General features: G+C 37.5%; 1 protein-coding gene across 6 annotated transcripts in view; it reads right to left on the minus strand.

Annotated features, from left to right (window-relative positions):
• Positions 1 to 821: 821 nt before the first annotated feature.
• Positions 822 to 26,594, minus strand: part of ZNF420 (zinc finger protein 420) — a 52,968-nt gene continuing 27,195 nt past the window's right edge. For 5 of the 6 annotated variants that reach the window (XM_077898450.1, XM_077898512.1, XM_077898339.1 and 2 more), the window contains one exon: positions 822 to 4,002. In XM_077898450.1, coding sequence (XP_077754576.1) covers positions 2,075 to 4,002 — 1,928 coding nt within the window. In that variant the 3' untranslated portion in view covers positions 822 to 2,074. Of the gene's footprint in view, positions 4,003 to 19,619; positions 19,740 to 26,594 lie in introns of those variants that run through there. The other variant, XM_077898672.1, reaches the window with a different exon arrangement.

Below are 26,594 nucleotides of genomic sequence, written 5' to 3' on the forward strand. Positions count from 1 at the left end.
CCAAAGGCAGACACTCAACTGCTGAGGCACCCAGGCATCCCACTGTCCTCCACTGTCCTCCTCTATTAACCACTCCCTTGCATAAATCTCTAAATAGCTTCCTTGATGTTCCTCAAGTACACTAGCATCACCCCATTGTAGGGCATTTGTTATAGCTTTTTCCTGTCTGCAATGCTCTTCCCTTACATAACAACTGACTTAATCCTTCACATCTTCAAATCTTGACTTGAGTTTCCCCTTACCTATTGTCTATTTCATAAACTTTCATATTGCTCTTAACTAGTTTTGAATGACCTTTTCTCCACAACACTAATGTTCTAACATACTCTACAATGGTTCTATTATTATCCTATCTCCTCCTGCTAGAGTTTCTCATTGATATATCCCAAACACCTAAAAACAGTGGCTGGAATATAGCAATATATGAATTTACTATCAACCAGGATGGAGTGCCTGTAGGCAGAGATAGTATCTCTTAACAAAGCAGTATCACTTTCAATCTCTGCTAGTAGCCTCTGCAGCTAACTCTACACCAAAGTTATCTTTCTACCAACACACATTCTGAATCACTCCTACCATTTCTACTAACATTACAGCCTTAACTGGTGAGAGATCTGCCTTGTAAGATAGACTGGGAGTCTAACCAAATGTCCTGTCTAAAAAAGCAAAAACTCTTTAGTTTTCTAGCCTGAAGTGGGTTAATTCTCATTCATGATGCCACAAAGTCAATACCATATTGAGATTTCTTTTACCCAAGCACTCCACCTCCAGGTACAAAATGTTATGACTGTAATACATTTTAGCGTCAATAACAAAATGACAACAGCACCAACAAATATGTTTATTTTAATTTTATATAAAGAAATACAGGAGGCAGGCAGACCAGAATTGGTACAGCTGTTCCATAAAATTAGTACAGGTATACACTCATTCTGTATTTCTACTCCATCATCCTTAGTACCCAGATACCATTTTCAAACTCCCCATAAAATCACCAAAGCTATAAGCTAAATGTCCACATTTTAGGCAAGGAAACAAAGAAATGCAGAGAGAAAAAAGATATTCTTAGATGTCCTACGTGTACAAGTACCACTTCCATCTTCTTAACCTACAAGAGGGGCTGAGATGATTTTTCAGCCAAGAATTATAACGGAAAACTGGATATTGGGTAGGGAAATAGCAGTCTCTGACAGACTGTCATCAGGTTTCACTGAAAAATAGTAATGTCAATTTATTTTTAGTTTAATTCAAAAGCTGTACATTCAAGTTTTTAGAAATTTCCTAGTAGGAAAATTTATTTTGGCTATCCATTTTTTTTTTTCATTTCTAAATAATATTCTTGAATTGTGGTAAAAAAATGATAGGAAATAGGAGTTTTTGGACTTTGTTACAATTCACTTCACCCCTCTTCAACAGGCCACTGATTAAATCTACAAAGTTTTGTGGGTTTTTTCGACAGTATGAATTTTCTTTTTTTAGCATATGGGATGAGATGTGAGTAAAAGCTTTCTCATATTCATTACAGCATACAGTGTCCCCTACTTAAATATTCAGGGTCAAGTGTTAATGAAAGATTTCTCAATATTCATTATACTCCTAAGGTCCTCTTCTCATGCAAATTCTCTAAAATCATACTAGTAATAATGATAGCTAATACTTGTGATATGCTATGTTCAAGGCACTGCTCTAAGAACTTTACATGAAACGTCTCACATAATACTTCCAAGAATCTTACAAGGAAGGTATTATTCTTAGGCCTATCTTACAAATGATTAAACGAAAGCAGACATTAATTATGATAAATGTCATGAAGGAAAGTAGCTGGTAGAGTCAAGATAAGGTTGAAAAGGACATATTCTATAGCTAAAAGCCTTGATATACTTACTATATTAACAGAATTATTCTCTATTATAATTTGCTAATGTTTAATAGGTTTCCAGTAATGATAGGTTTTTCTACATGGATTACATTAACAGTATCTTTCCCTCAATAGAATTCACCGATGCTGAATTTTGTGAGGCAAATATGCTCCCATATTCACATTTTAGGAATTCTTTGATGATAATGGATTAGTTCATATATAAACTTGTGAGCTATGACTGAAGTCTATCTCACATTCCTTATATTCAAAAGATTTATCACTGATGTGAATTCTCTGATGTTGAGTTAGTTGTGAACCACGAGTAAAGGCCTTCCCACATTCCTTACATTGATAGGGTTTCTCACCAGTATGAACTCTCTGATGTCGAGAAAGATGTGAGCTCTGAGTAAATGCTTTTCTGCATTCTTTGCATTCATAGGGCTTTTCACCAGTATGAATTCTCTGATGTAGAGTAAGTTGAGAGCCATGACTAAAGGCCTTCCCACATTCCTTGCATCCATAGGGCTTTTCTCCAGTGTGAATTCGCTGATGTTGGGTAAGCTGTGAACCACGAATAAAGGCCTTCCCACATTCCTTACACTGATATGGTTTCTCACCTGTATGAATTCTCTGATGCTGTATAAGTAGTAAGCCACGGGCAAAGGCCTTCCCACATTCGTTACATACATAGGGTTTCTCACCAGTATGAAGTCTCTGATGTTGTGAAAGATGTGAACTTTGAGTAAAGGCCATTCTACATTCTTTACATTCATATGGTTTCTCACCAGTATGAATTCTCTGATGTTGAGTAAGCTGTGAGCCACGAATAAAAGACTTCCCACATTCCTTACATTCATAGGGTTTCTCACCAGTGTGAATCCTCTCATGTTGAGTCAGTTCTGAGCCACGACTAAAAGTCTTTCCACATTCTTTACACTCATAGGGTTTTTCACCTGTATGAATCCTTTGATGTCGAGTAAGGAGTGAGCCACGATTAAAAGCCTTTCCACATTCCTTACATTGATAGGGTTTCTCCCCAGTATGAATTCTCTGATGTTGAGTAAGTTGTGAACCATGACTAAAGGTCTTTCCACATTCCTTACATTCATAGGGCTTCTCATTGGTATGAATTCTCTGGTGTTGAGTAAGTTGTGAGCCACGGATAAAGGCTTTCCCACATTCTTCACATTTATAGGGCTTTTCACCAGTATGAATCCTCTGATGTTGCATAAGCAATGAGCCACGAATAAATGCTTTTCCACATTCCTTACATTCATATGGCTTTTCCCCATTGTGAATTTTCTGATGTTGAGAAAGCTGTGAACCACAAATAAAAGCTTTCCCACATTCCTTACATTCATAGGGTTTTTCACCGGTGTGAATTCTCTTATGCAGAATAAGTTGTGAGAGCTGAGTAAAGACCTTCCTACATTCTTTACATTCATAGAGTTTCTCACCAGTATGAAGTCTCTGGTGTAGAGTAAGTTGTGAGTTCTGAGTAAAGGCCTTCCCACATTCTTTACATTCATAAGGCTTCTCACCAGTATGGACTTTTTGATGTCGAGTGAGTTGTGAGCTACGAATAAAGGCTTTCCCACATTCTTCACATTTATATGGTTTTTCACCAGTATGAATTCGATGATGTAAAATAAGTTGTGAGCTCTGAGTAAAGGCCTTCCCACATTCTTTGCATGCATAGGGTTTCTCACCAGTATGAAGTCTCTGATGAAGAATGAGCTGTGAATCACGACTAAAGGCCTTCCCACATTGCTTACATTCATATGGTTTTTCACCAGTATGAATACTATGATGTTGAGTTAGGTGTGAGGCTCGTCTAAAGGCCTTCCCGCATTCCTTACATTTGTAGGGTTTCTCAGTAGAGTGACACCTAGGGTGTTGAGACAGGTAAGTATGCTGGTTGAAAATGGACATCTTTTCATATATAATCATCCCTTGCCTGTAATATTTCTCCTGGTTTTCTTGTTTTTCCAATGTGCCTCTGACTTCCAAATAATCTCTGGAACTGGACTCCTCAAAATCACAGTTTTGATGCCTGGCACTCATTTGCCATTGGGATAATTCTGTTTCATAAATGTCTTTTTTTGGAGATAAGTCCTTATTTACACTCCTCGAAGGCAAGTCTGAAAGATAAGAGAACATCAAAAATTCCTGTCGTCATTTCAGGAGAACCCATAGTAGAAAAGACTATACATGAAAATATATACAGATGGTAACTGATTTATGATGGTTCAACTTAAAATTTTTTTTATTTTATGAGTACAAAAGCAACATAAATTCAGTAGAAACTGTACTTCAAATTCTGAATTTTGATAACGTCTGAGCTAGCAATATGCAGTACAATACTATATGACCTTGAGCAGTGGCAGCAAGCTACACCTACCAGTCAGCCACATGTTTATGAGGGTAAACAACTTATATACTTACAACCACTCTGTACACACACAGCCATTGTTTTTTCTGTTTCAGTATAGAATTTAAAAATTTACATGAGGTATTCAATACTTTATTATAAAATAGGCTTTATGTTAGATAATTTTGTTGAACTTTAGCCTAATATAAGTGTTATGAGCATGTTTAAGGCAGGACAGGCTAAGCTATACTTGGTATGTGTATTAAACTTACAAAAATTTTGACGAACAATGGGATTATTAGGACAGGAGTTGTCAGTTGAAGAAAATCTGATATAGGTAACTAATACCCACAAGAAATAACTGGCCTACATCAGTGTTTTCAGGTATTATTTACCATGACCTATAGTAATACTTATGTTTCACATCACAACCTGACCCATACAGTTTCATTAAACAATATCTACCCCGTTTTTTTTTTTTCTATGCTATTCTATCTTCTCTGTCACACACACACATACACACACACAAATAGTCAAATAGTCAAAACCCACTAAACTGATAGTCAAAACCCACTAAACTGATTTCATGCTGCATAGGGCAATATGATGCTGCCTAGGGTTTCAAAAAAATATTAGCACAGAATGATCTTATATGCTAACGTATAAAAACACCAGCGATTAGAGAATAATACAAATCTACTGAGAAAGTAAAAGAAAACATTTTTAAGCCATTGGTTCTCAAACTGGTGGGGATCAAAATCACCCGGGATGTTGGTAAAATTAAAGATGCCCATCTACCACACCAACCAGCTGAATCTAAATCTCCTGCATCAGAAAAAGAGTGTGGACTGTTGGTGGGAATGTGAACTGGTGCAGCCACTCTGGAAAACTGTGTGGAGGTTCCTCAAACAGTTAAAAATATACCTGCCCTACGACCCAGCAATTGCACTGTTGGGGATTTACCCCAAAGATACAAATGCAATGAAACGCCGGGACACCTGCACCCCGATGTTTCTAGCAGCAATGGCCACTATAGCCAAACTGTGGAAGGAGCCTCGGTGTACAACGAAAGATGAATGGATAAAGATGTGGTTTATGTATACAATGGAATATTACTCAGCTATTAGAAATGACAAATACCCACCATTTGCTTCAACGTGGATGGAACTGGAGGGTATTATGCTGAGTGAAGTAAGTCAGTCGGAGAAGGACAAACATTATATGTTCTCATTCATTTGGGGATTATAAATAATAGTGAAAGGGAAAATAAGGGAAGGGAGAAGAAATGTGTGGGAAATATCAGAAAGGGAGACAGAACGTAAAGACTGCTAACTCTGGGAAACGAACTAGGGGTGGTAGAAGGGGAGGAGGGCGGGGGGTGGGAGTGAATGGGTGACGGGCACTGGGTATTATTCTGTATGTTAGTAAATTGAACACCAATAAAAAAAAAAAAAGAAAAAGAGTGTGGAGATGTCTAGTTTTAATACTCTCTACAAACTGATCCTGATTCAGATCATGATTTGCTATCTCTGCCGAAAACTTTTAAATAGCTTCTAAATTAAACTTAGAATAAAATCCAAATGTGAAGAAATCTGGACTAAAGTAATTTAAGATTGTTTGCCACAAAGCATACTAAAATCTTCACTGAAGATTCACAAGGTTTCAAATTACTTTCGTAACTTTTCTTTACAATGCCTAGCACTCAATAAAAAATAACCAAGTAAATAATGGTACAGGACTTAACTGAAAAGGAGGAGAATGAAGACAAAAGAAATCTATAATGGTTCAAGCTATGTATCCACCACAGAAGTGATAATACAACACTTCCATCACTTCTAAATACTCTTGTGCTGTCCCTGTGTAGTAAATCTCTCCTAACCTTAAGTGTAGATGCCTGGAAACTACTGATCTGTGAATTTCCCAACACCTCCTTACAAACTGAAACAAAAGTACATCTATACTAAATCTAAGATTAAAATGGAAAAAGGATCATACTTCTCCAATTGCTTTCCCTTTCAATACTGCTTCCTAGGTACTAGCCATGGATATCTTCATTAGTTCTTCCTCTCCTTTTCACCCAAGTTACCTTTTTGAAAACAATATTTTATTTATTTATTCTTGAGTGACAGAAAGAGAGAGAGAGAGAGAGAGGCAGAGACACAGGCAGAGGGAGGAGCAGGCTCCATGCAGGGGGCCAAATGTGGGACTCGATCCCAGGACTCCAGGATCATGCCCTGAGCCAAAGGTGGTGCTAATTGCTGAGCCACCCAGGCTGCCCCCTTTTTTACTTATCTTTACTTCAGTTTGATTTCATTATGCCCTGCTGTATGTGTTCTCATACTTATTCTTCTATCCAAGGCAAATACCAGAATAATATCTCCATAATTTCTTGGGCATTGATAAAGGTCAAAGGCATGATGAAAGATTTCTGTAAACTTATGGGATACTAGGGATTTTGGAGAGAAAAAAAAAAAAAAACTATTACTGAATATAAGGAAAGGAGTCTTCTGGAGTAATAAAGTTCCAGGAATTCTACTGATACATAGTATGCTGCATGGCAATAAGATCCAGAAAAAGGAACACCAAAAAATCTCATACACTGCTAATGGAAATGTAAAACAGCACAACCATGATGAAAGAGTTTGGTTGTTTTATATAACACTAAACATACACTTAGCATATAATCCAGCATTCATTCTTGTATGTATTTACACTTATGCCCAAACATCTGTACACCAAGGATTATCGCAGCTTTATTCACAATTACTATAATATCAGAAACCCAAAGATATATTCACACTGGTAAAGAAACAGTTAAACTGTATTTGCAGATGACATAAAAAGTTTTAAGGACTCCACTAAAAATCTACTAGAAGTGAAAAATGAATCCAGTAAAGTTGTAGGATTAAAAAAAAAATTATACCCAGAAATCAGTAGTGTTTCTATACTGTCATAATAAAGTAGCAGAAAGAGAAGGTAAGACAACAATCCCATTTACAATGGCATTAAAAGAATAAAATACCTAGGAATAAACTTAACCAAACAGGCAAAAGACCTGCACTCTGAAAACTATAAAACATTGATGAAAGAAACTCAAGATGATATAAACAAGTGGGAAAATATTCCGTGTTCATAGATCAGAAGAATAAATGTTAAAGTGTCCATACTACCCAGAGCAATCTACAGATAGATTTAATGTAATCCTTATCAAAATACAAAATTTTTCACAGTACTAGAACAGATAATCCTAAATTTGTACTGTATCACAAAGCATCCCAAATAGCCAGAGCAATCATGAGAAAGACAAATAGAGCTGGAGGTATCACAATTACAGATTTCCAGATATGCTACAAAGCTGTAATAATCAAAAATGAGTATGGTACTGGCACAGACATATCTATCAACAAAGCAAAATAAAGAAACCAGAAGTAAACCTATATTTTTATAGTCAATTAATCTATGGCAAAGAAAGTAAGAATATAATACGGGAAAAGATAGTCTCTTCATCAAATTGCTGGGAAAATTGGACAGCTATATGCAAAAGAATGATACTGGATGGCCTTTTAACACCATATGCAAAAACAAACTCAAAATGGAATAAAGGGCTAAACGTGAGCTCTGAATCCAAAAAAATCCTAGAAGAGAACACAGGCAGTAATTTCTCTGACACTGTCCACACCAACATTTTTTTCTTTTTTAGATATGCCTCCCAAGGCAAAAGAAACAAAAGCAAAAATTAACTTTTGAGGCTATATCAAAATAGGTTTTTCTCAACAAAGGAAACCATTAATACAAAAAGACAACCTACTGAATGGGAGAAGATATTTGCAAATAATATACCCAATAAAAGGTTAATATCCAAAACATATAAATTACTTATATAACTGTGCACAAAAAGCAATATGATTTAAAAAATAGGGAAAGGACTTGAATAGACATTTTTCCAAAAAAGACATACACATGGCCAACAGACACATGAAAAGATGCCCAACACCATTCATCATCAAGAAAATGCAAACCAGGGGATCCCTGGGTGGCGCAGTGGTTTAGCGCCTGCCTTTGGCCCAGGCCGCGATCCTGGAGACCTGGGATCGAATCCCACATCAGGCTCCCGGTGCATGGAGCCTGCTTCTCCCTCCACCTATGTCTCTGCCTCTCTCTCTCTCTCTATCATAAATAAATAAAAATTTAAAAAAATAAAAAAAAAAAAAAGAAAATGCAAACCAAAACAGAACAAGCTATCATCATTGCACCTGCTAGGATGCTAAAACCAAAAAGACATGAAATAACAGTGTTGGTAAGCAACCCTCATACCCTGCTGATGGGTATGTAAACTGGTGCAACCACTGTGAAAAACAGTATGGAAGTTACTCAAAAGATAAAAATACAGAGTGGGGGAAAATGGCAGCAGAGGAGGAGAACCCTTGGCTCACCTTGTCCCACAAATACAACCAGATAACTATCAAATTATTTTAAGTACCTTTAGATGCTCTACATCTAAAGGTAGAGAAAAGGCCACGTCAAAGGAGTCAGAAAGTGTGCAGATGTACCTCGGGAGAGAAATGAATTGTGTCCATTGTTGTGGGGAGGGAGATGCAGTCCCAGAGAAGGGCAAGAGAGACTAGTACACAGGAAGCACAAAGGGAAAACAAATCTCCATAGCAATTGGCTTGAAAAGTGAGAGGCCCAAATTTAAGAGTTCTTGGAACCAGCAGAGATTAATGCTTGGAGTCTAAAAGGTCAGTATGTGTAGCCTTGGAGAGCTTAGAGGGCACTGGGGCTGCTGTTGGAGAAAAGGCAGGGCAAACAGCTGTGTATATACAGCACAGAAATAGCAATCTGAAGAGCACCTGATGCACACAGTGGGGAGGTTAGTTGAAAGGCAGTAATCATAGAGAGCCCCCTCCAGGAACAAAGGAACTAGCAGGTGCTACTCTCCTCCCCCATCCCACAGTATAAACAGAGCCACCTGTGGGAACCAGCAAAGTGATGACACTTGCTACTCAACTTGCTTACACCAAGTCCCAAACTCACCAACCTACAGTGGAACCACTCTTCCAAGGAACACCTGCCTCACTCTCCCTTGGTGGGTTCCCTACCCCCAGAAGACTGGATCAAACCCCTGCCAACGCTACATCTTCTATCCTGGGAGTTTTGTGAGACCTCAGTCCCAATGACAGTGGTGACAGGTCTCATTTCCCAAGCAGACCAAAGCACACCTAGTTAAAATGCACCCCATTCAAGCCAGGGACCAAACACTACCCACAACAGGTCAAGAGAGCCTTTGCAGATGACTAGCCTGAAGGATATTACAACAAAGCATATGCAGCACATTTTGGAGAAACTCCCTAAAGCACCAGGCCTTGTGGAATAGGGACACTATAGTGCAGGACACAACAGAAACTCTTCTTTGTAAGTCTACTACTCTCAAGAACAGGAGATGTAGCTGAATTTCCTAACACAGAGAAACAGGCATAGAAACATACAAAATTAGAAGACAGAGGAATCTGTTCTAAATGAAAGAACAAGACAAGGCCACAGCCAGAGATCCAAGCAAAACAGACGTAAGTAACATGCTTGATGGAGAATTTAAACTGATGATCATAAGGATACTCAATGGAAATAGCAAAAGAGAGGAACATATCACTGAGACCATTAACAGAGATAAGGAGTAACGTAACAAGAAGGGCTCAATGAATGAAATGAGAAACACAGTTGGTATAATGAACAGGAGGCCAGATGAAGCAGAGGAACAAATTAATGACCTAGATGACAGAATAATGCTAAATAATCAAGCTGAACGAAAGAGAGAAAAAAGAATTATGGAAAATGACAAGAGACTTGGGGAACTCAGTGACTCCATCAAATGTAATAACATTCGCATTATAAGAGTCCAAGAAGAAGAGAGAGAAAAATTTATTGAAGAAATTATAGTTGAAAACTTCCCTAATCTGAGGAAGGAAAGATATAGCCAGATCCAAAAGGCATAGAGAACCCCCAACAAAACCAACAAAAGGAGACCCATACCCACACATACTGTAACTAAAATGGCAAAAGAGTGAAAAAGAAAAAAAAATATCAAAAGCAGCAAGACACAGTTACATACAAAGAAATCCTATAAGTCTAGAAGCAGATTTTTCAGCAGAAATTTTCTAAGTCAGAAAGAAGTGGCATGATATATTCAAATTGCTGAATTGAGAGGAACCTCCAGCTGAGAATACTTTATCCAGGCATACTCAGAATAGGAGATAGAGAGTTTTCTAGACAAAACTAAAAAATATTAAGGGGGAGCTCTTTGGATAGGAAAGACCAAAAACGACAGTATTAAGGTAGGAAACACAAAAGCAGTAAAAATGAATATTTCTGTAAAACTCAGAATGTATGTAGAACATACAGCATTAAAGGATGTAAAATATACACAATGTACCTAAAACGTGAGGAGGAGAGGAGTAAAGGCTGAATTCAAACTTAAAAGACCATCAACTTAATATACACTGCTACATGCAGAAGATGTTATAGACAACCTTAACAGTACCCTGAAACCAAGTCTCTAATAATTATGAAAAGAATAAAAAGAAATTTTAAAAATCACTAAAGAAAACCAGGAAATCATGAAAAAGTGAAAGACCAGAGAAAATCTTCAAAAACACCAAGAAACAATAATAAAATGGCAATAAATACGTATCTATCAACAATCATTTTGAATGTAAATGGACTAAACATTCCAATTAAAAGACAGAGGATGAAAGAATGGATAAAAAACAAACAAAAAAGATCCATCTATATGCCACCTACAAGAGACTTATTTTACATCTAAAGACACCTGGAGTTTGAAATTGAGGGGATGGGGAAAAATTTATCATACAAATGGATGATGCCAAAAGAAAGCTGGAGTAATGGGACACCTGGGGGGCTCAGTGTTTGAGCATCTACCTTTGGCACAGGCATGATCCCGGGATTATGGAATTGAGTCCCACATCAGGCTCCTGCGGAAAGGCTGCTTCTCCCTCTGCTTGGGTCTCTGTCTCTCCCATGAATAAATAAATATATATATTTTTTTAAAAAGGAAGATGGAGGGCAGCCCTGGTGGCTTAGCTGTTTAGCGCCACCATCAGCCTAGGGTGTGATCATGGAGACCCACGATCAAGTCTGGTATTGGGCTCCCTGCAAGGAGCCTGCTTCTCCCTCTGCCTCTCTTTCTCTCTGTCTCTAATAAATAAAATCTTAAAAAACAAAAGGAAGATGGAATAGCAATACTTCTATCAGACAAAATAGACTTTAAAACAAAGACTATAGGGGGCAGGGCAAGATGGTGGAAGAGTAGGGGGTTCAACTCACTTGGTCCTGCCAACTTACCTAGATAACTTTCAAATTATCTGAACACCTACAAATTCGACCTGAGATTTAAAGAGAGAACAGCTGGAATGCTATAGAGAGAAGGGTTTTTGCTTCTAGCAAGGTAGGAAGGCAGAAAAAAATAAAAAAGAATCAAGTGGGGGAGGGGCACCACAAGGAGCCCGGCTAAAGCTGGACGTAGAAAGCCTCAGATACAGGAAAGCCCAGCCTTGGAGATGCGGGAACTTCAAAAATCCACACCACATTTTTCCTGGATGGAAAAGTGCTTAGCAGAGAAACCGGGCAGAATCACAGGAGGGGCAATGAAGCCTACAGTCTCCTGGAGTCACTAATAGAGAAAGTGCACCCAGGGGAAAGTGCACCAAAAACTTCGGACTGATCTCTGTAAAGGGCTGGAATAGTGCGGCATTTGAGAGAAGCAAGTTGGTTAGGCAGGCCAGCTCCAGATGGAGGCATCTATGCCATGCTTCCTTTGGGAGCTGCGCACCCCCGGGAGCCTGATTGCGGCAGCTCAGGGCTCTGGATTTTTCACTTTAGTGGCCCTTTTGCTTTATTTTGTTCTGATCTTTGTTTTCATTTTCTGGTCTCTGACCTTGTTAGAATCATCTAGGGTGAAATTTACTTAGGTAATGGTCGCTACTATTGACTCAGCCCGCTAATACAGCCACTCTACACAGAAAAATGACTAAAAGGAAGAACTCACCACAAAAGAAAGAAGCAGAAAACAATACTCTCTGCCACAGAGTAACAGAATATGGATTACAATTCAATGTCAGAAAGCCTATATAGAAGCACAATTACAAAGCTACTGGTGGCTCTGGAAAAAAAGCATAAAGGATTCAAAGGACTTCATGACTGCAGAATCTAGATCTAATCAGGCCAAAATTAAAATTCAATTAAATGAGATGCAATCCAAACTGGAGGCCCTAACAATGAGGGTTAATAAGGTAGAAGAAAGAGTGAGCAACATAGAAGACAAGTGGGTGGCAAGGAAGGAAGCTGAGGAAAAAAGAGAAAAACAATTAAAAGACCATGAGGAAAGGTTAAAGGAAATAAATGATAGCCTCAGAAGGGAGAATCTAGGTACAACTGGGGTTCCAGAAAGCACTGAGAGGGCCAGAGGGCCATAGAGCATATTTGAACAAATCATAGCTGAGAACTTCCCTAATTTGGGGAGGGAAACAGGGATTCAGATTCAGGAGGTAGAGAGGTTCCCCCCCAAATCAATAAAAAACGTTCAACACCTCGACTTTTAATAGTGAAACTGCAAATTCCAAAATAAAGAGCAAATCCTTAAAGCAGTGAGAGACAAGAGATTCCTAAATTTTATGGGGAGAATATTAGATTAACAGGAGACCTCTCCGCAGAGACCTGGCAGGCCAGAAAGGGCTGGCAGGATATATTCAGGGTCCTAAATGAGAAGAATATGCAGCCAAGAATACTTTATCCTGCAAGGCTCTCATTCAGAATAGAAGAAGAGATAAAGAGCTTTTAAGAGAGGCAGAAACTGAAAGAATATGTGATCACCAAACCAGCTCTGCAAGAAATATTAAGGGGGACCCTGTAAAAGAAAGAGGAAGCCCAAAGAAATAGCCCACAAAAACAGGGACTGAATAGGTTTTATGATGATGCTAAACTCATATCTTTCAATAGTTACTCTGAACGTGAATGGGCTAAATGATCCCATCAAAAGACATAGGGTTCTCTGTAACTCTATGTCTATCATAAATAAATAAAAATAAATCTTTAAAAAAAAAGGGTGGGGGGATCCCTGGGTGGCTTAGCGGTTTGGTGCCTGCCTTTGGCCCAGGGCGCGATCCTGGAGTCCCGGGATCAAGTCCCACATCAGGCCCCCAGCATGGAGCCTGCTTCTCCCTCCTCCTGTGTCTCTCTCTCTCTCTCTCTCTATCATAAATAAATGAATAAAAATAAATCTTAAAAAAAAAGACACAGGGTTTCAGACCAGATTAAAAAGACCCACCTATTTGCTGTCTACAAGATATTCATTTTATTTTATTTTTTTTTAACTTTTTTTTTTTTTTTTATGATAGTCACACAGAGAGAGAGAGAGAGAGAGAGAGAGAGGCAGAGACACAGGCAGAGGGAGAAGCAGGCTCCATGCACCAGGAGCCCGATGTGGGATTCGATCCCGGGTCTCCAGGATTGCACCCTGGGCCAAAGGCAGGCGCCAAACCGCTGTGCCACCCAGGGATCCCCAAGATATTCATTTTAGACCTAAGGACACCTCCAGCCTGAAAATGAAAGGTTGGAGAACCATTTACTATTCAAATGGTCCTCAAAAGAAAGCTGGGGTAGCAATCCTCATATAAGATAAAGTTTATCCCATGGACTGTATGTAATAAGAGATGAAAAGGGACACTGTATCATACTTAAAGGGTCTATCCAACAAGAAGACCTAACAATCATGAATATTTATGCCCCTAATGTGGGAGCTGCCAAATATATCAATCAATTAACAACCAAAGTAAAGACATACTTAGATAATAATACACTAATAGTAGGACACTTCAACACGGCACTTTTCTGCAAATGACAGATGTTCTAAGCACAACATCACCAAAGAAACAAGGGCTTTAAATGATACATTGGACCAGATGATTTCACAGATGTATACAGAACTTTCCATCTGAACACAACTGAATACACGTTCTTCTCAAGGGCACATAGAACTTTCTTCAGAATAGACCATAAACTAGGTCACAAATTAGGTCTCAACTGACACCAAGAGATTGGGATTATCCCCTGCATATTTTCAGACCACAATGCTTTGAAACTAGGACTCAATCACAAGAAGAAATTTGGAAGAAACTCAAACATGTGGAGGTTAATGAGCATCCTACTAAAAGATGAATGGGTCAACCAGGAAATTAAAGAAGAATTAAAAAGATTCATGGAAACTAATGAAAATGAAGATACAACTGTTCAAAATCTTTAGGATATAGCAAAAGCAGTCCTAGGAGGTAAATACATCAGAATACAAGAATTTCTCAAAAAATTGGGAAAAACTCAATTACACAAGTTAACCTCTCACCTAAAGGAACTGCAGAAAGAACAGCAAATAAAACCTACATCAAGCAGAAGAAGAGAGATAATAAAGATTCAAACAGAACTCAATGAAATAGAGACCAGAAGAACTGTAGAACAGATCAACAAAACTAGGAGTTGGTTCTTTGAAAGAATTAATAAGATAGATAAACCATTAGCCAGCATTATTAAAAAGAAAAGAGGAAAGACTCAAATTAATGAAATCATGAATGAAAAAAATAATCATGAATGGAAGAGATCACAACCAATACCAAGGAAATACAAACTATTTAAAAAACGTATTATGAACAGCTACACATCAATAAATTAGGCGATCTAGAAGAAATGGATGCATTTCTGGAAAACCACAAATTACCAAAACTGGAACAGGAAGAAATATAAAACCTGAACAGACGAATAACCAGGGAGGAAATTGAAACAGTTATCAAAAACGTCCAAAGACACAAAAGTCCATGACCAGATGGCTTCCCAGGGGAATTCTATCAAACGTTTAAAGAAGAAATAATACCTATTCTACTAAAGCTGTTTCAAATGATAGAAAGGGACGGAATACGTCCAAACTCGTTCTATGAGGCCAGCATCACCTTAATTCCAAAACCAGATAAAGACCCCACCAAAAAGGAGAATTATAGACCAATATCCCTGAGGAACACATATGCAAAAATTCTCAAAAAGATACTAGCAAATAGGATCCAACAATACATTAAGAAGATTATTCACCATGACCAAGTGGGATTTATACCCAGGATGCAACGGTGGTTCAAAACTTGTAAAACAATCAACGTGATAGACCACATCAATGAGAGAAAAAACAAGAATCATATGATCCTCTCAATAGATGCAGAGAAAGCATTTGACAAAATACAGCATCCATTCCTGATCAAAACTCTTGAGAGTGTAGGGATAGTGGGAACATTCCTCAACATCTGAAAAGCCATCTATGAAAAGCCCACAGCAAATATCATTCTCAATGGGGAAACACTGGGACCCTTTCCCCTAAGATCAGGAATACGACAGGGATGTCCACTCTCGCCAATGCTATCACAACAGTACTAGAAGTCCTAATCTCAGCAATCAGGCAACAAAAACAAATAAAAGGCATTCAAACCGGCAAAGAAGTCAAAATCTCCCTCTTCACATATGACATGATACTGTAGATAGAAAACCCAAAAGACTTCCACCCCAAAATTGCTAGAACTCCTACAGCCTTTCGGCAATGTGGCAGGATAGAAAATCAATGCCCAGAAATCAGTGGCATTTCTATACACTAACAATGCGACTGAAGAAAGAGAAATTAAGAAAAAAAAAAAAAAGAAATTAAGGAGTCAATCCATTTACAATTGCACCCAAAAGCATAAGATACCTAGGAATAAGCTTGACCAAAGAGGTAAAGGATCTATACCCTAAAAGAAAAAAAGAACACCTCTGAAAGAAATTGAGGAAGACACAAAGAGATGGAAAAATATTCCATGCTCATGGATTGGAAGAATTAATATTGTGAAAATGTCTAGGCTACCCAGGGCAATTTACATGTTCAATGCAATCCCTATCAAAATACCATGGACTTTCTTCAGAGAGTTGGAACAAATCATCTTAAGCTTTGTGTGGAATCAGAAAAGACCCCGAATAGCCAGGGGAATATTGAAAAAGAAAACCAGAGCTGGGGGCTTCACAATGCCGGATTTCAAGATGTACTACAAAGCTGTGATCATCAAGACAGTGTGGTACTGGCACAAAATCAGACACATGGATCAATGGAACAGACTAGAGAATCCAGAAATGGATCCTCAACTCTATGGTCATCTAATATTCGACAAAGGAGGAAAGACTATCCACTGGAAAAAAGACAGTCTCTTCAATAAATGGTGCTGGGAAAATTGGACAACCATGTGCAGAAGAATAAAACAGGACCATTCTCTTACACCACACACAAAGATAAACTAAAAGTGGATGAAAGATCTAAATGTGAGACAAGATTCCATAAAAATCCTAGAGGAGAACACACCCTTTCTGAACTTGGCCACAGCAACTTCTTGCAAGATACATCTATAAAAGCAAGGGAAACAAAAGCAAAAATGAACTACTGGGACTTAATCAAGATAAAAAGCTTCTATACAGCAAAAGAAACAGTCAACAAAACTAAAAGACAACCTACAGAACAGAAGATATTTGCAAATGACATATCAGATAAAGGGCTAGTATCCAAGATCTATAAAGAACTTATTAAACTCAACAGCAAAGAAACAATCCAATCATGAAATGGGCAAAAGACATGAACAGAAATTTCAGAGGAAGACATAGACATGGCCAATAAGCACATGAGAAAATGCTCCACATCACTAGCCATCAGGGAAATACAAATTTAAAAACCTGCAATGAGATACCACCTCACACCAGTGAGAATGGTGAAAATTAACAAGACAGGAAACAACAAATGGAGAGGATGTGGAGAAAGGGGAACCCTCTTACACTATTGGTGGGAATGTGAACTGGTGAAGCCACTCTGGAAAACGGTGTGGAGGTTCCCCTGACAGTTAAAAATAGAGCTACCCTACCATCCAGCAATTGTACTACTGGGGATTTACCCCAAAGATACAGATACAGTGGAGTACCGAGACACCTGCACCCCAATGCTTATAGTAGCAATATCTACTATAGCCAAGGTGTGGAAGGAGCCTTGGTGTCCATCGAAAGATGAATGGATAAAGAAGATGTGGTCTATGTATACAGTGGAATATTACTCAGCCATTAGAAAGGACAAATACCCATTATTTGCTTCGATGTGCATGGAACTGAAGGGTAGTATGCTGAGTGAAGTTAAGTGAATCAGAGAAGGACAATCATTATATGGTTTCACTCATAAGGGGAATATGAAAAATAGTGAAAGGGATTATAGGGAAAAGGAGAGAAAATGAGTGGGAAAAATCAGAGAGGGTGACAAAATATGAGAGACTCCTAACTCTAAGAAATGAACAGGGGTAATGGAAGGGGAGGTGGGCAGAGGGATTGGGTGACTGGGTGATGGGCACTGAGGGGGGCACTTCACGGGATGAGCACTGGATGTTATAGTATATGTTGGCAAATTGAACTCCAATAAAAAAATACAGAAAAAAATTTAAAAAGTAAGTAAAACAAAGACTGTAATAACAAAGGAGGACACTATATAATAGTAGAGGGGACAAGAATAGTTTTAAATATACATGTACCAAACACAGGAGCACCCAAATACATTAAACAATTAGTAATAAACATAAGGAAAAAATAAACAGAAAGAAGCTAATCAATAATAATACACTAATAGAAGAAGACTTTAACACAGTACTTACATCAATGGACATATCACCCAAACTGAAAATCAACAAGGAAACAATGGCTTTGAAAATACACTGGACTAGATGGATTTAAATATTTTATTTATTTATTTGTTTGTGTGTTTATTTATTCATGAGAGACAGAGAGACACACACAGAGGGAGAGGCAGCAACACAGGCAAAGGGAGAAGCAGGCTCCATGCAGGGAGCCCAACATAGGACTTGATCCTGGGTCTCCAGGATCAGGTCCTGGGCTGAAGGCAGCGCTAAACCACTGAGCTACCTGGGCTGCCCTGGAGTAGATGGATTTAACAGATACATTCAAAACATTCCATCCTAAAATAGCAGAATACACATTCTTTTCAAGTGCACAAGAAACATGCTCCAGAACAGATCACATATCACATAGTACCACAAGAATAAACCTAAGCAAAGAGGTCAAACACCTGTACTCTGAAAACTATAAAATACTGATGAAAGAAACTGGCGACTCAAAGAAATGGAAAGATATTCCATGCTCATGGATTGAAAGAACAAATATTGTTAAAAATGTCTATACTACCCAAAGCAATCTAAACTGTTAATGCAATTCCTATCAAAATACCAAAAGCATTTTTCAGAGAACTAGAGCAGATAATCCTAAAATTTGTATGGAACCACAAAAGATCCTGAATAGCCCCTAAATAGCCAAAGCAACCCTGAGAGAGAAAAGCAAAGCTGGAGGCATCACCATTCCAAAATTCAAGTTATATTACAAAGCTACAGTAATCAAAACAGTATGTAGCAATCAAAACAGACACACAGGGGATCCCTGGGTGGCGCAGCGGTTTGGTGCCTGCCTTTGGCCCAGGATGCGATCCTGGAGACCCGGGATCGAGTCCCACATTGGGCTCCTGGTGCATGGAGCCTGCTTCTCCCTCTGCCTGTGTCTCTGCGTCTCTCTCTCTCTCTCTGTGACTATCATAAATAAATAAAAAAAATTTTTTAAAAAAAACAGACACACAGATCAATAGAATAGAACAGATAATATATAAATAAACCCACAATTATATGGTCAATCAATCTCTGACAAAGCAGGAAAGAATATCTAATATGAAAAAGACAGTCTCTTCAACGAATGGTGTGGGGAAAACTGGACAGCTGCATCCAAAAGAATGAAACTGGACCACTTTCTTATACCATATGCAAAAATAAATTCAAAAGGATTAAAGATCTAAATGTGAGACCTAAAACCATTAAAATCCTAGAAAAGAGCACAAGCAGTAATTTTTTTGACACTGGCTGTAGCAACTTTCTTCTAGATGAGTCCTCTGTGGCAAGAAGAAGCAAATGCAAAATGAACTATTAGGACCTCATCAAAATAAAAAGCTTCTGCACAGCAAAGGAATCGATTACAAAACTAAAAAGCAGCCTCTGGAATGGAGGAAGATATTTGCAAATGATATATCCAATAAAGGGTTAGTATCCAAAATATGTTAAGAATTTATATAGTTCAATAGCCCGAAACTAAATAACCCAATTAAAAAATGGGCAGAAGACATGAACAGACATTTCTCCAAAGACACAGAGATGGCCAACAGACACAGGAAAAGGTACTCAACATCACTTAACATAAGGGAAATGCAAACCAAAACCATAATAAGATATCACCTACCATTTGTCAGAATGGCTGAAAACAACAACACAAGAAACAATAGGTGTTGGCGAGGACGTGTAGAAAAAGGAATCCTTGTCCGCTGTTGGTAGGAATGCAAACTGGTACAGCCACTGTGTAAAACAGTATGGAAATTCCTCAAAAAATTAAAAATAGAACTACCTTATGATCCAGAAATCCCACTACTGTGTGTCTACCCAAACAATATAAAAACACTAATTAAAAGGGACATATGCACCCAATTATAGCAGCATTATTTACAATAGCCAAGATATGGAAGCAGCTATGTCCATCAAAAAGTGAATGAATAAAGAGGTGATATATATACACATATATATATGTATACACACACGTATATAAACATATATATAATAGAATGTCATGCAGCCATTAAAGGAGGAGACTGTGGCATTTGCAACAATCTCGATGCATGGAATCCTAAGAAAAAAATTAATAAACAAAAAAAACCAGAATCAGGCCTATATATACAGAGAACAAACTGATGGTTACCAGAGGTGAGGAAGTGAAGGGTTGGGCAACCTAGGTGAAGGTGAATGGAAGACACAGGCTTCCAGTTAATGGAATAAGTCATGTGACTCAAAAGTACAACATAAGGAATATATTAATGATATCTGTGATAGGGATGAATCAGCTCCCAACTTGTGATGAACAGCATAACATATAAAGTTGTCATATCACTATGTTGTACACCTGAAACTGATAGAACATTGTGCATCAATTATATGCAAATTTAAAAAACTGGAAACCCAGATGTCCCTCAAAAGCGAATAAATCAACAAACTTTGAAATTTCCATACAATGGAACACTACTCAGAAATAAAAAGTACTCTCACATGGAATAGTATGGATAAATCTCAAATATATTTTAGTAAGTGAAAAAAGCCAGACCTGAAAGGGTATATATATTTATTCCATTTATATAATATTGTGGAAAAGACAGAATTGTAGGGATAGAAAATAGGTCACTGGTTGTCATAAGGGACATCATGAGGCATATTTTTTTTTAAAGATTTACTTTAGAGAGAGAGCATGAGCTGTGGGAGGAGCAGAGGGAAAAGGAAAGGCAGAGAATCTCAAGTAGGCTATGCATGGACTGCAGAGCCCCACGCAGGGCCTGATCTCATGACCCTGAGATGACTGAGGTTTTTGGTTTTGCCAAAAGTTGGACGCCTGACTGAGCTGCATAGTCACCCCCAGCATGAGGAAATTTGAGGTTGTATGTTATGACTGTGACAGTAAATGGTGAATCAGATTTCCTGAAGAACACCAATACGTATTGAATAAAACATGAGAAACAACCTCCTAAAAGTATGCCAAGCTTAAAAGAAAGTAAAGAAGATCCAAATCCACAGAGTCTACAATGAAGAACCAGAAACTAGAAAGGTAAGCATACTTTGAAGCCACAGCTACCTTGGGACATTTGCTGTCCCCAATTGCCTACATATGAAACTTAATAGTCTAAAAAATCTGAGATAGGGCCTTGGATTGACAATGTCAAATTAGTAATAAACCTCTTGAAAATTGTAACCATCCAGTCTCCAATTCAAATGGATGGAGAAAAATTCCCTGGCTTCAAAGGAAAATGACAAGGAAATCTTAGCTTTAGCCACTTAATATTGATTTTTATTCTGAGATGGGGAGCCACTGGAGGGTTGTGAGAATCAGCATGACAATATGACTTTTGTTTAAATATGAATCATTCTGGTTGTTTAAACAACAAGATAGTTGGGTGCCTGCATGGCTCATTCAGTTGGTCAGCCATCTCTCGGTTCTGGCTCAGGTCATGGTCCTTTGGGTTGTGGGACTGAGACCTAAGTCGGGCTCCTCAGTGAGTAGTCTGCTTGGGGATCATCTCCCCCTGCCCTTCCCCTCACTCACACTTTCTTCTCACTCTCTCAAGTAAATTTTTAAAAATCTTTAAAAAGAACAGAAAGTCAATGGGAAAATACAGAAGCTGGGTGCATAGAAGCTAAGCGGCTATAGCAATAATCCACATGTCTTGGACCAGATGATTCTGGAGGATGGGGTAGAGAAAGTGAGATGTCATTAGATTCTGGATATATTTTGAAAGTGATGAAGAGGATCTGATGATCAATTGGGCACGTACTATGACAGAAGTCAAAGAAAACTCGTGTTTTTGTTTGAGCATCCAGAACAGCAGAAATGTGATTTACTTCTCATTGTAGTAGGAGCAGGTTTGAGAGAGAATATCAAGATTGGTTTTGAACTATTAGATATTGTAAAGAAGATGTTGAGTAGGAAGGCATATGTACAAGTATGGAGTTCTGGAGAGATATTTATATTAGAAATATAAATTTGAGAATTATCATTAAGTAGATGAAATTTAAAGCTATGGGATTTGATGAGATCACCCAGGGAAAGTCTTTGGATATAAAAGATAATGAGAAGGAAAGAGAAGAAAAGAAAAAAAGAAGTTTGAGGATTGAGACCTGGGACACTTGAAGGTCAGGTAGATGAGAAGTAACCAGCTAAGGAGACTAAAAGGAGTAGCCAATGAGGAAAGAAAAAAATTAGAAGTGTGTGGAATCCTAGAAGCCAAGTGAAGAAAATGTTTTAAATAGGAATAATCAATTTTGTCAAATGTTGAGCGAGAATGTAAATGGTGACTTCTAATTTAACAAAGGCTTTAACAATATAGAGATTACTACTGATTTTCACAAGATAGTTTTGGTGGAATAATGGGAATAAGTTCTGACTGACACAGTTTTAAGGGATGACCTAGAGATACGGAGCATGGAAAATTCTTTTGAGTTTTGTTATAAGAAGTAGCAGAGAGGGATCCCTGGGTGGCTCAGGGGTTTAGTGCCTGCCTTCGGCCCAGGGCATGATCCTGGAGTCCCGGGATCGAGTCCCACATCGGGCTCCCTGCATGAAGCCTGCTTCTCCCTCTGCCTGTGTCTCTGCCTCTTTCTGTGTCCCTCATGAATAAATAAATAAAATCTTTTAAAAAAAAGTAGCAGAGAAATGAGATCATATCAAGAGGAAAAATATATATGTTGAGATATATTTCTGTTGTTTATCCATTAAAGATCGAGAAATTACATGTTTGTGTAGATGAAAATGATTATAACATATACTGACATGCTAATGTTGCAAGAGACTAACAGAGAACACTGCTCCAACAATGTCCATAAAGATATGAGAAGTGAGTGCCACTTAGTACAAAAGTGGAGGTATTAGCCTTAGATAAAAGCACATAAAGTTTATCTATCATAATAGGAAAAGAGGCAATGAGTATAGAGCGGGGAGATAGATCAATGAGGAAGCAGAAGCTTGTAGAAATTCTCCTCTGATTACTTCTGTTACCTTAGTGAAATCAGCTAAGGGCAATAATCTTAAAGTCAGGCAAGAGATATAAGAAGTCATGATTATGCAAGTGACAATTTAGCTCTGAAGTAAATAAACAAGAACTGATAGACATAGAAAAAGGAACTAGTAAATCCGAAATCATAGTAGAGAACTGTGATATTGTGAAACAATAAGAAATAACATATTTGGTCTTTATTTCTGATTTCTGGCACAAAGCTCCTAAAACTCTCAGAATTCTCTGAGTAATAAAGGTAAAAGCAATGTCTTCTGTTATTTGTTATAAGTCCCTTTCAAAAAAAAAAAAAAAAAAGTCCCTTTCAACCACACCTGAGCTTACACTAAGGAAGTGACTTTTGGAAAGCCCATAAGGATGGTGGGCTGGTTGCCACAGGAACTAACCCTGTTTTAGGTGGGTTGGAAATTTCAGCCATCTCCCCACCTATGGAAGGCAGAGAGGCTGGACACTGAATATGTTACAAATGCCCAGTGATTTCATCAATCATGCCTACATAATGAAGCCTCCGTGAAAAACCCTAATTGAGGTTCAGAGAGCTTCTGGTTAATAAACACAAGTGCTGGAGGGTGGTGTGCCAGGAGACAGCATGGAAGCTCCATATCCCTTCTCCATACATTGCTAAAGTGTACGTCCTGACAGGTTTTGGATTTTGTTTGTAATGTGAGTGCCTGACTTAAGCTTTGATTGCTGATGCATCCACTTCAAAGAGGCATCCATTTCAAAGATGACTAGCTCAAATATATTACAAGTCATAGTAGATAAAGAGCCATGGTGCCTCTCCTACTGAGACTCCTAAAGAGCTTGGTTGATTTAGCAACTAACCATTTGGACCACTTGTTGTTTTCTCTTGCCACCCTTTACGCCCTCACTTTTACTTTAAATTCAACAATCAAGAGCCCAGAAACCATAGGCCCTCACTCTCAACACCAATAGAAGCAGAAACCTAGGCTTGTGCACTCTCTCTACCCATGACATGACTATGTATCCCATGGTATACTGTGTAATTTTCAGGCTTTCTAAGTCATAAATCTTTACTTTTTCAAGATTTCAAGATGGTTATTGCTAAAGGGCATCTTGCAATCATAATAAAGAGCCACAAGACCAGGTCCAGCCATACACCAGTGGTTACTGAGGCAGACACCAGCATAAAAACATTTGCATTTAAAAAAAAAAACATTTACATTGTGCATCTCTTCCATTTGGCTGTTCCTGAGTTGTATATTTTGTAATAAACTGATAAATGTTTCTCTTAAGTTCTCTGAGCCATTCTAGCAAATTATTAAACCTGAAGAGGTGTTGTGGGGTTTCTAATTTACAGCCAGTCGTAGATAGAGGTGACAGCTTGTGACTTACAACTGGCCTCTGAGGTAAGAGGCAGTCCTGTAGGACTGAGCCCTTCCTTAACCAGTGGAGTCTGTTCTAACTTTGGGTAATTAGTGTCAGAATTAAGTTAAATTGTAGGACACCATGTTGGTGTCTACCAAGAACTAGAGAACTGCTTGGTGTGGGAAAATCCACATAACTGGTTTCAGAAGTGTTGTGTGAGTAAAAGGAAATAGTTTTTTTCTTTTCCTTTTTAGGACAGTAATATAAACAAATTGAGAAGAAATATGGATTGGGAAGACAGAAGCATAATTAATAAGATAGGCAGACAGATAAAGCTAATAACATGTTCACATTATAACAAAATTAGAAATTGCAAAAACAAAGAAAACCAATATATAATCCTACAATTAACTAATTAAGATACTCCTATATAATGTTTGTCATAAAAGGAATTAAAAATTAAACAATATTTAGAACTAAATTCCAAGACTAACTTAGTGTGAAATCCTGAGATTTGGTTTATATATGCATAGAAAACTTAAATGCTTTAAATGCCTTTATTTAAAAACAAGAAATAATTAAAAACAAAAGAATTAAGATTTCATCAAGAAGAGGGAGGCATAAACAAAACAAAACAAAAATTAGCTAGCTAAAAATGAGAAAGTGAGTAAATCAGAATTTAGAAAGAACAGAAATGGATAAAAATCTATTCGTTTTCTTGAAATCAAATAAATGATACAAAAATATGACATGTTGGGGGAAAAAATCAGATTGGGCACAAATCCAAAATATTGAAAAGGAAAAAGAACAATATTAATCCCAAAAATAAAAAAGTGCTTATGAAAAAAACCTATACATAATTCAACAGTAAATTAGAAAAACTAGATGAAATGTATTAGAAAATAATAAAAATATGATCCATGAAAAAATCTGAGAATACATCAATAACCACATAAGAATTTTAAACTTGTTTTTTTTTAAGATTTTATTTATTTATTCATGACAGACACACACAGAGAGAGAGAGAGGCAGAGACAAAGGCAGAGGGAGAATCAGGCTCCATATAGGGAGCCCAACATGGGACTCGATCCTGGGTCTCCAGGATCACACCCTGGGCTGAAGGCAGCGCTAAATCACTGAGCCACCCGGGCTGCCCAAGAATTTTAAATTTGAGTTAAATCTTTATGCTCCTAAGTTAAGGCCACTGATATCATTGATTGATGGTATTACTGACAAGATTAACCAAACCATTAAAGAATACACAATTCTTTTTTTTTTTTCACAATTCTAATCATATATAATTGTTGTTGAACATAGAAAAGTTTGGAAATCCACCCAAGTCATTTACATAAACTAAAATAACAAACTTAAACAATGAGAAGAACTCATAAAAATTAAGTCAATTTCATGAACCAAATTAGGTAAAATTTAAAAATAAACATTAGCAATGTAGAATCTAGCTCTGTATTTAAGGACTAATAATATATCATGATTAAATAAGGTTTATCCTACAAATGCAGGAGTAATTCAACATCAGAAAATCTACTTGAGGGGCCTGGGTGGCTCAGTTAGTTAAGCATCTGCCTTCGGCTCAGGTCATGATCCCAGGGTCCTAGGATTGAGCCCTGCATCAGGCTCTCTACTCAGCGGGGAGTTGGCTTCTCCATCTCCCTCTGCCTTGTGCTCACTCCTTCTTTCTATCTCAAATATATAAAATCTTAAAAAAAAAAAATTCCTGTATTAAAAACTCTCTAGAACCAGACTGGTTCCTTTTTAACCTAATTAATTAAGAGTATTTACCAAAAACCTATAGAAACATATTTAGTAAGCAAACATTAGTACTTCCAAGAAAGTCTGAAAAAAGGTAAGAATTGTTTTAAAATTGTGAAATATCAAATACTCATCTCCTACTGCTTATAGTTTTTAAAAACTAGTACAAATAGAAAAGGAAGAAATAAGACTTACATAAAACTCAAAATTATCTACCTAGAAATCCAATATTACCCACTGGAAAATCATTGGATATTTCTGTAAGATTATTATCATTTTACAGAAATCAACACTTTATTATCCGTATGTGTGTGTATTGTGCATGTGTGTATATATAGTTTTATTAAACATTTAGAAAATCCATACAACAAAATATTCCTATGCATAATATCAACATTTATAAAGTACTGAGAAAATTACTTAACAAGAAATTCAAAAGACCTTTTAAGAAAAAACAATGAAATTTACAGGACATAAAAAGTAGATATAGCATGTTTAAAGACAGAAGGATC

The sequence above is a fragment of the Canis aureus genome, chromosome 1, assembly GCF_053574225.1.
Source record: "Canis aureus isolate CA01 chromosome 1, VMU_Caureus_v.1.0, whole genome shotgun sequence".
Classification (NCBI taxonomy): domain Eukaryota; kingdom Metazoa; phylum Chordata; class Mammalia; order Carnivora; family Canidae; genus Canis; species Canis aureus.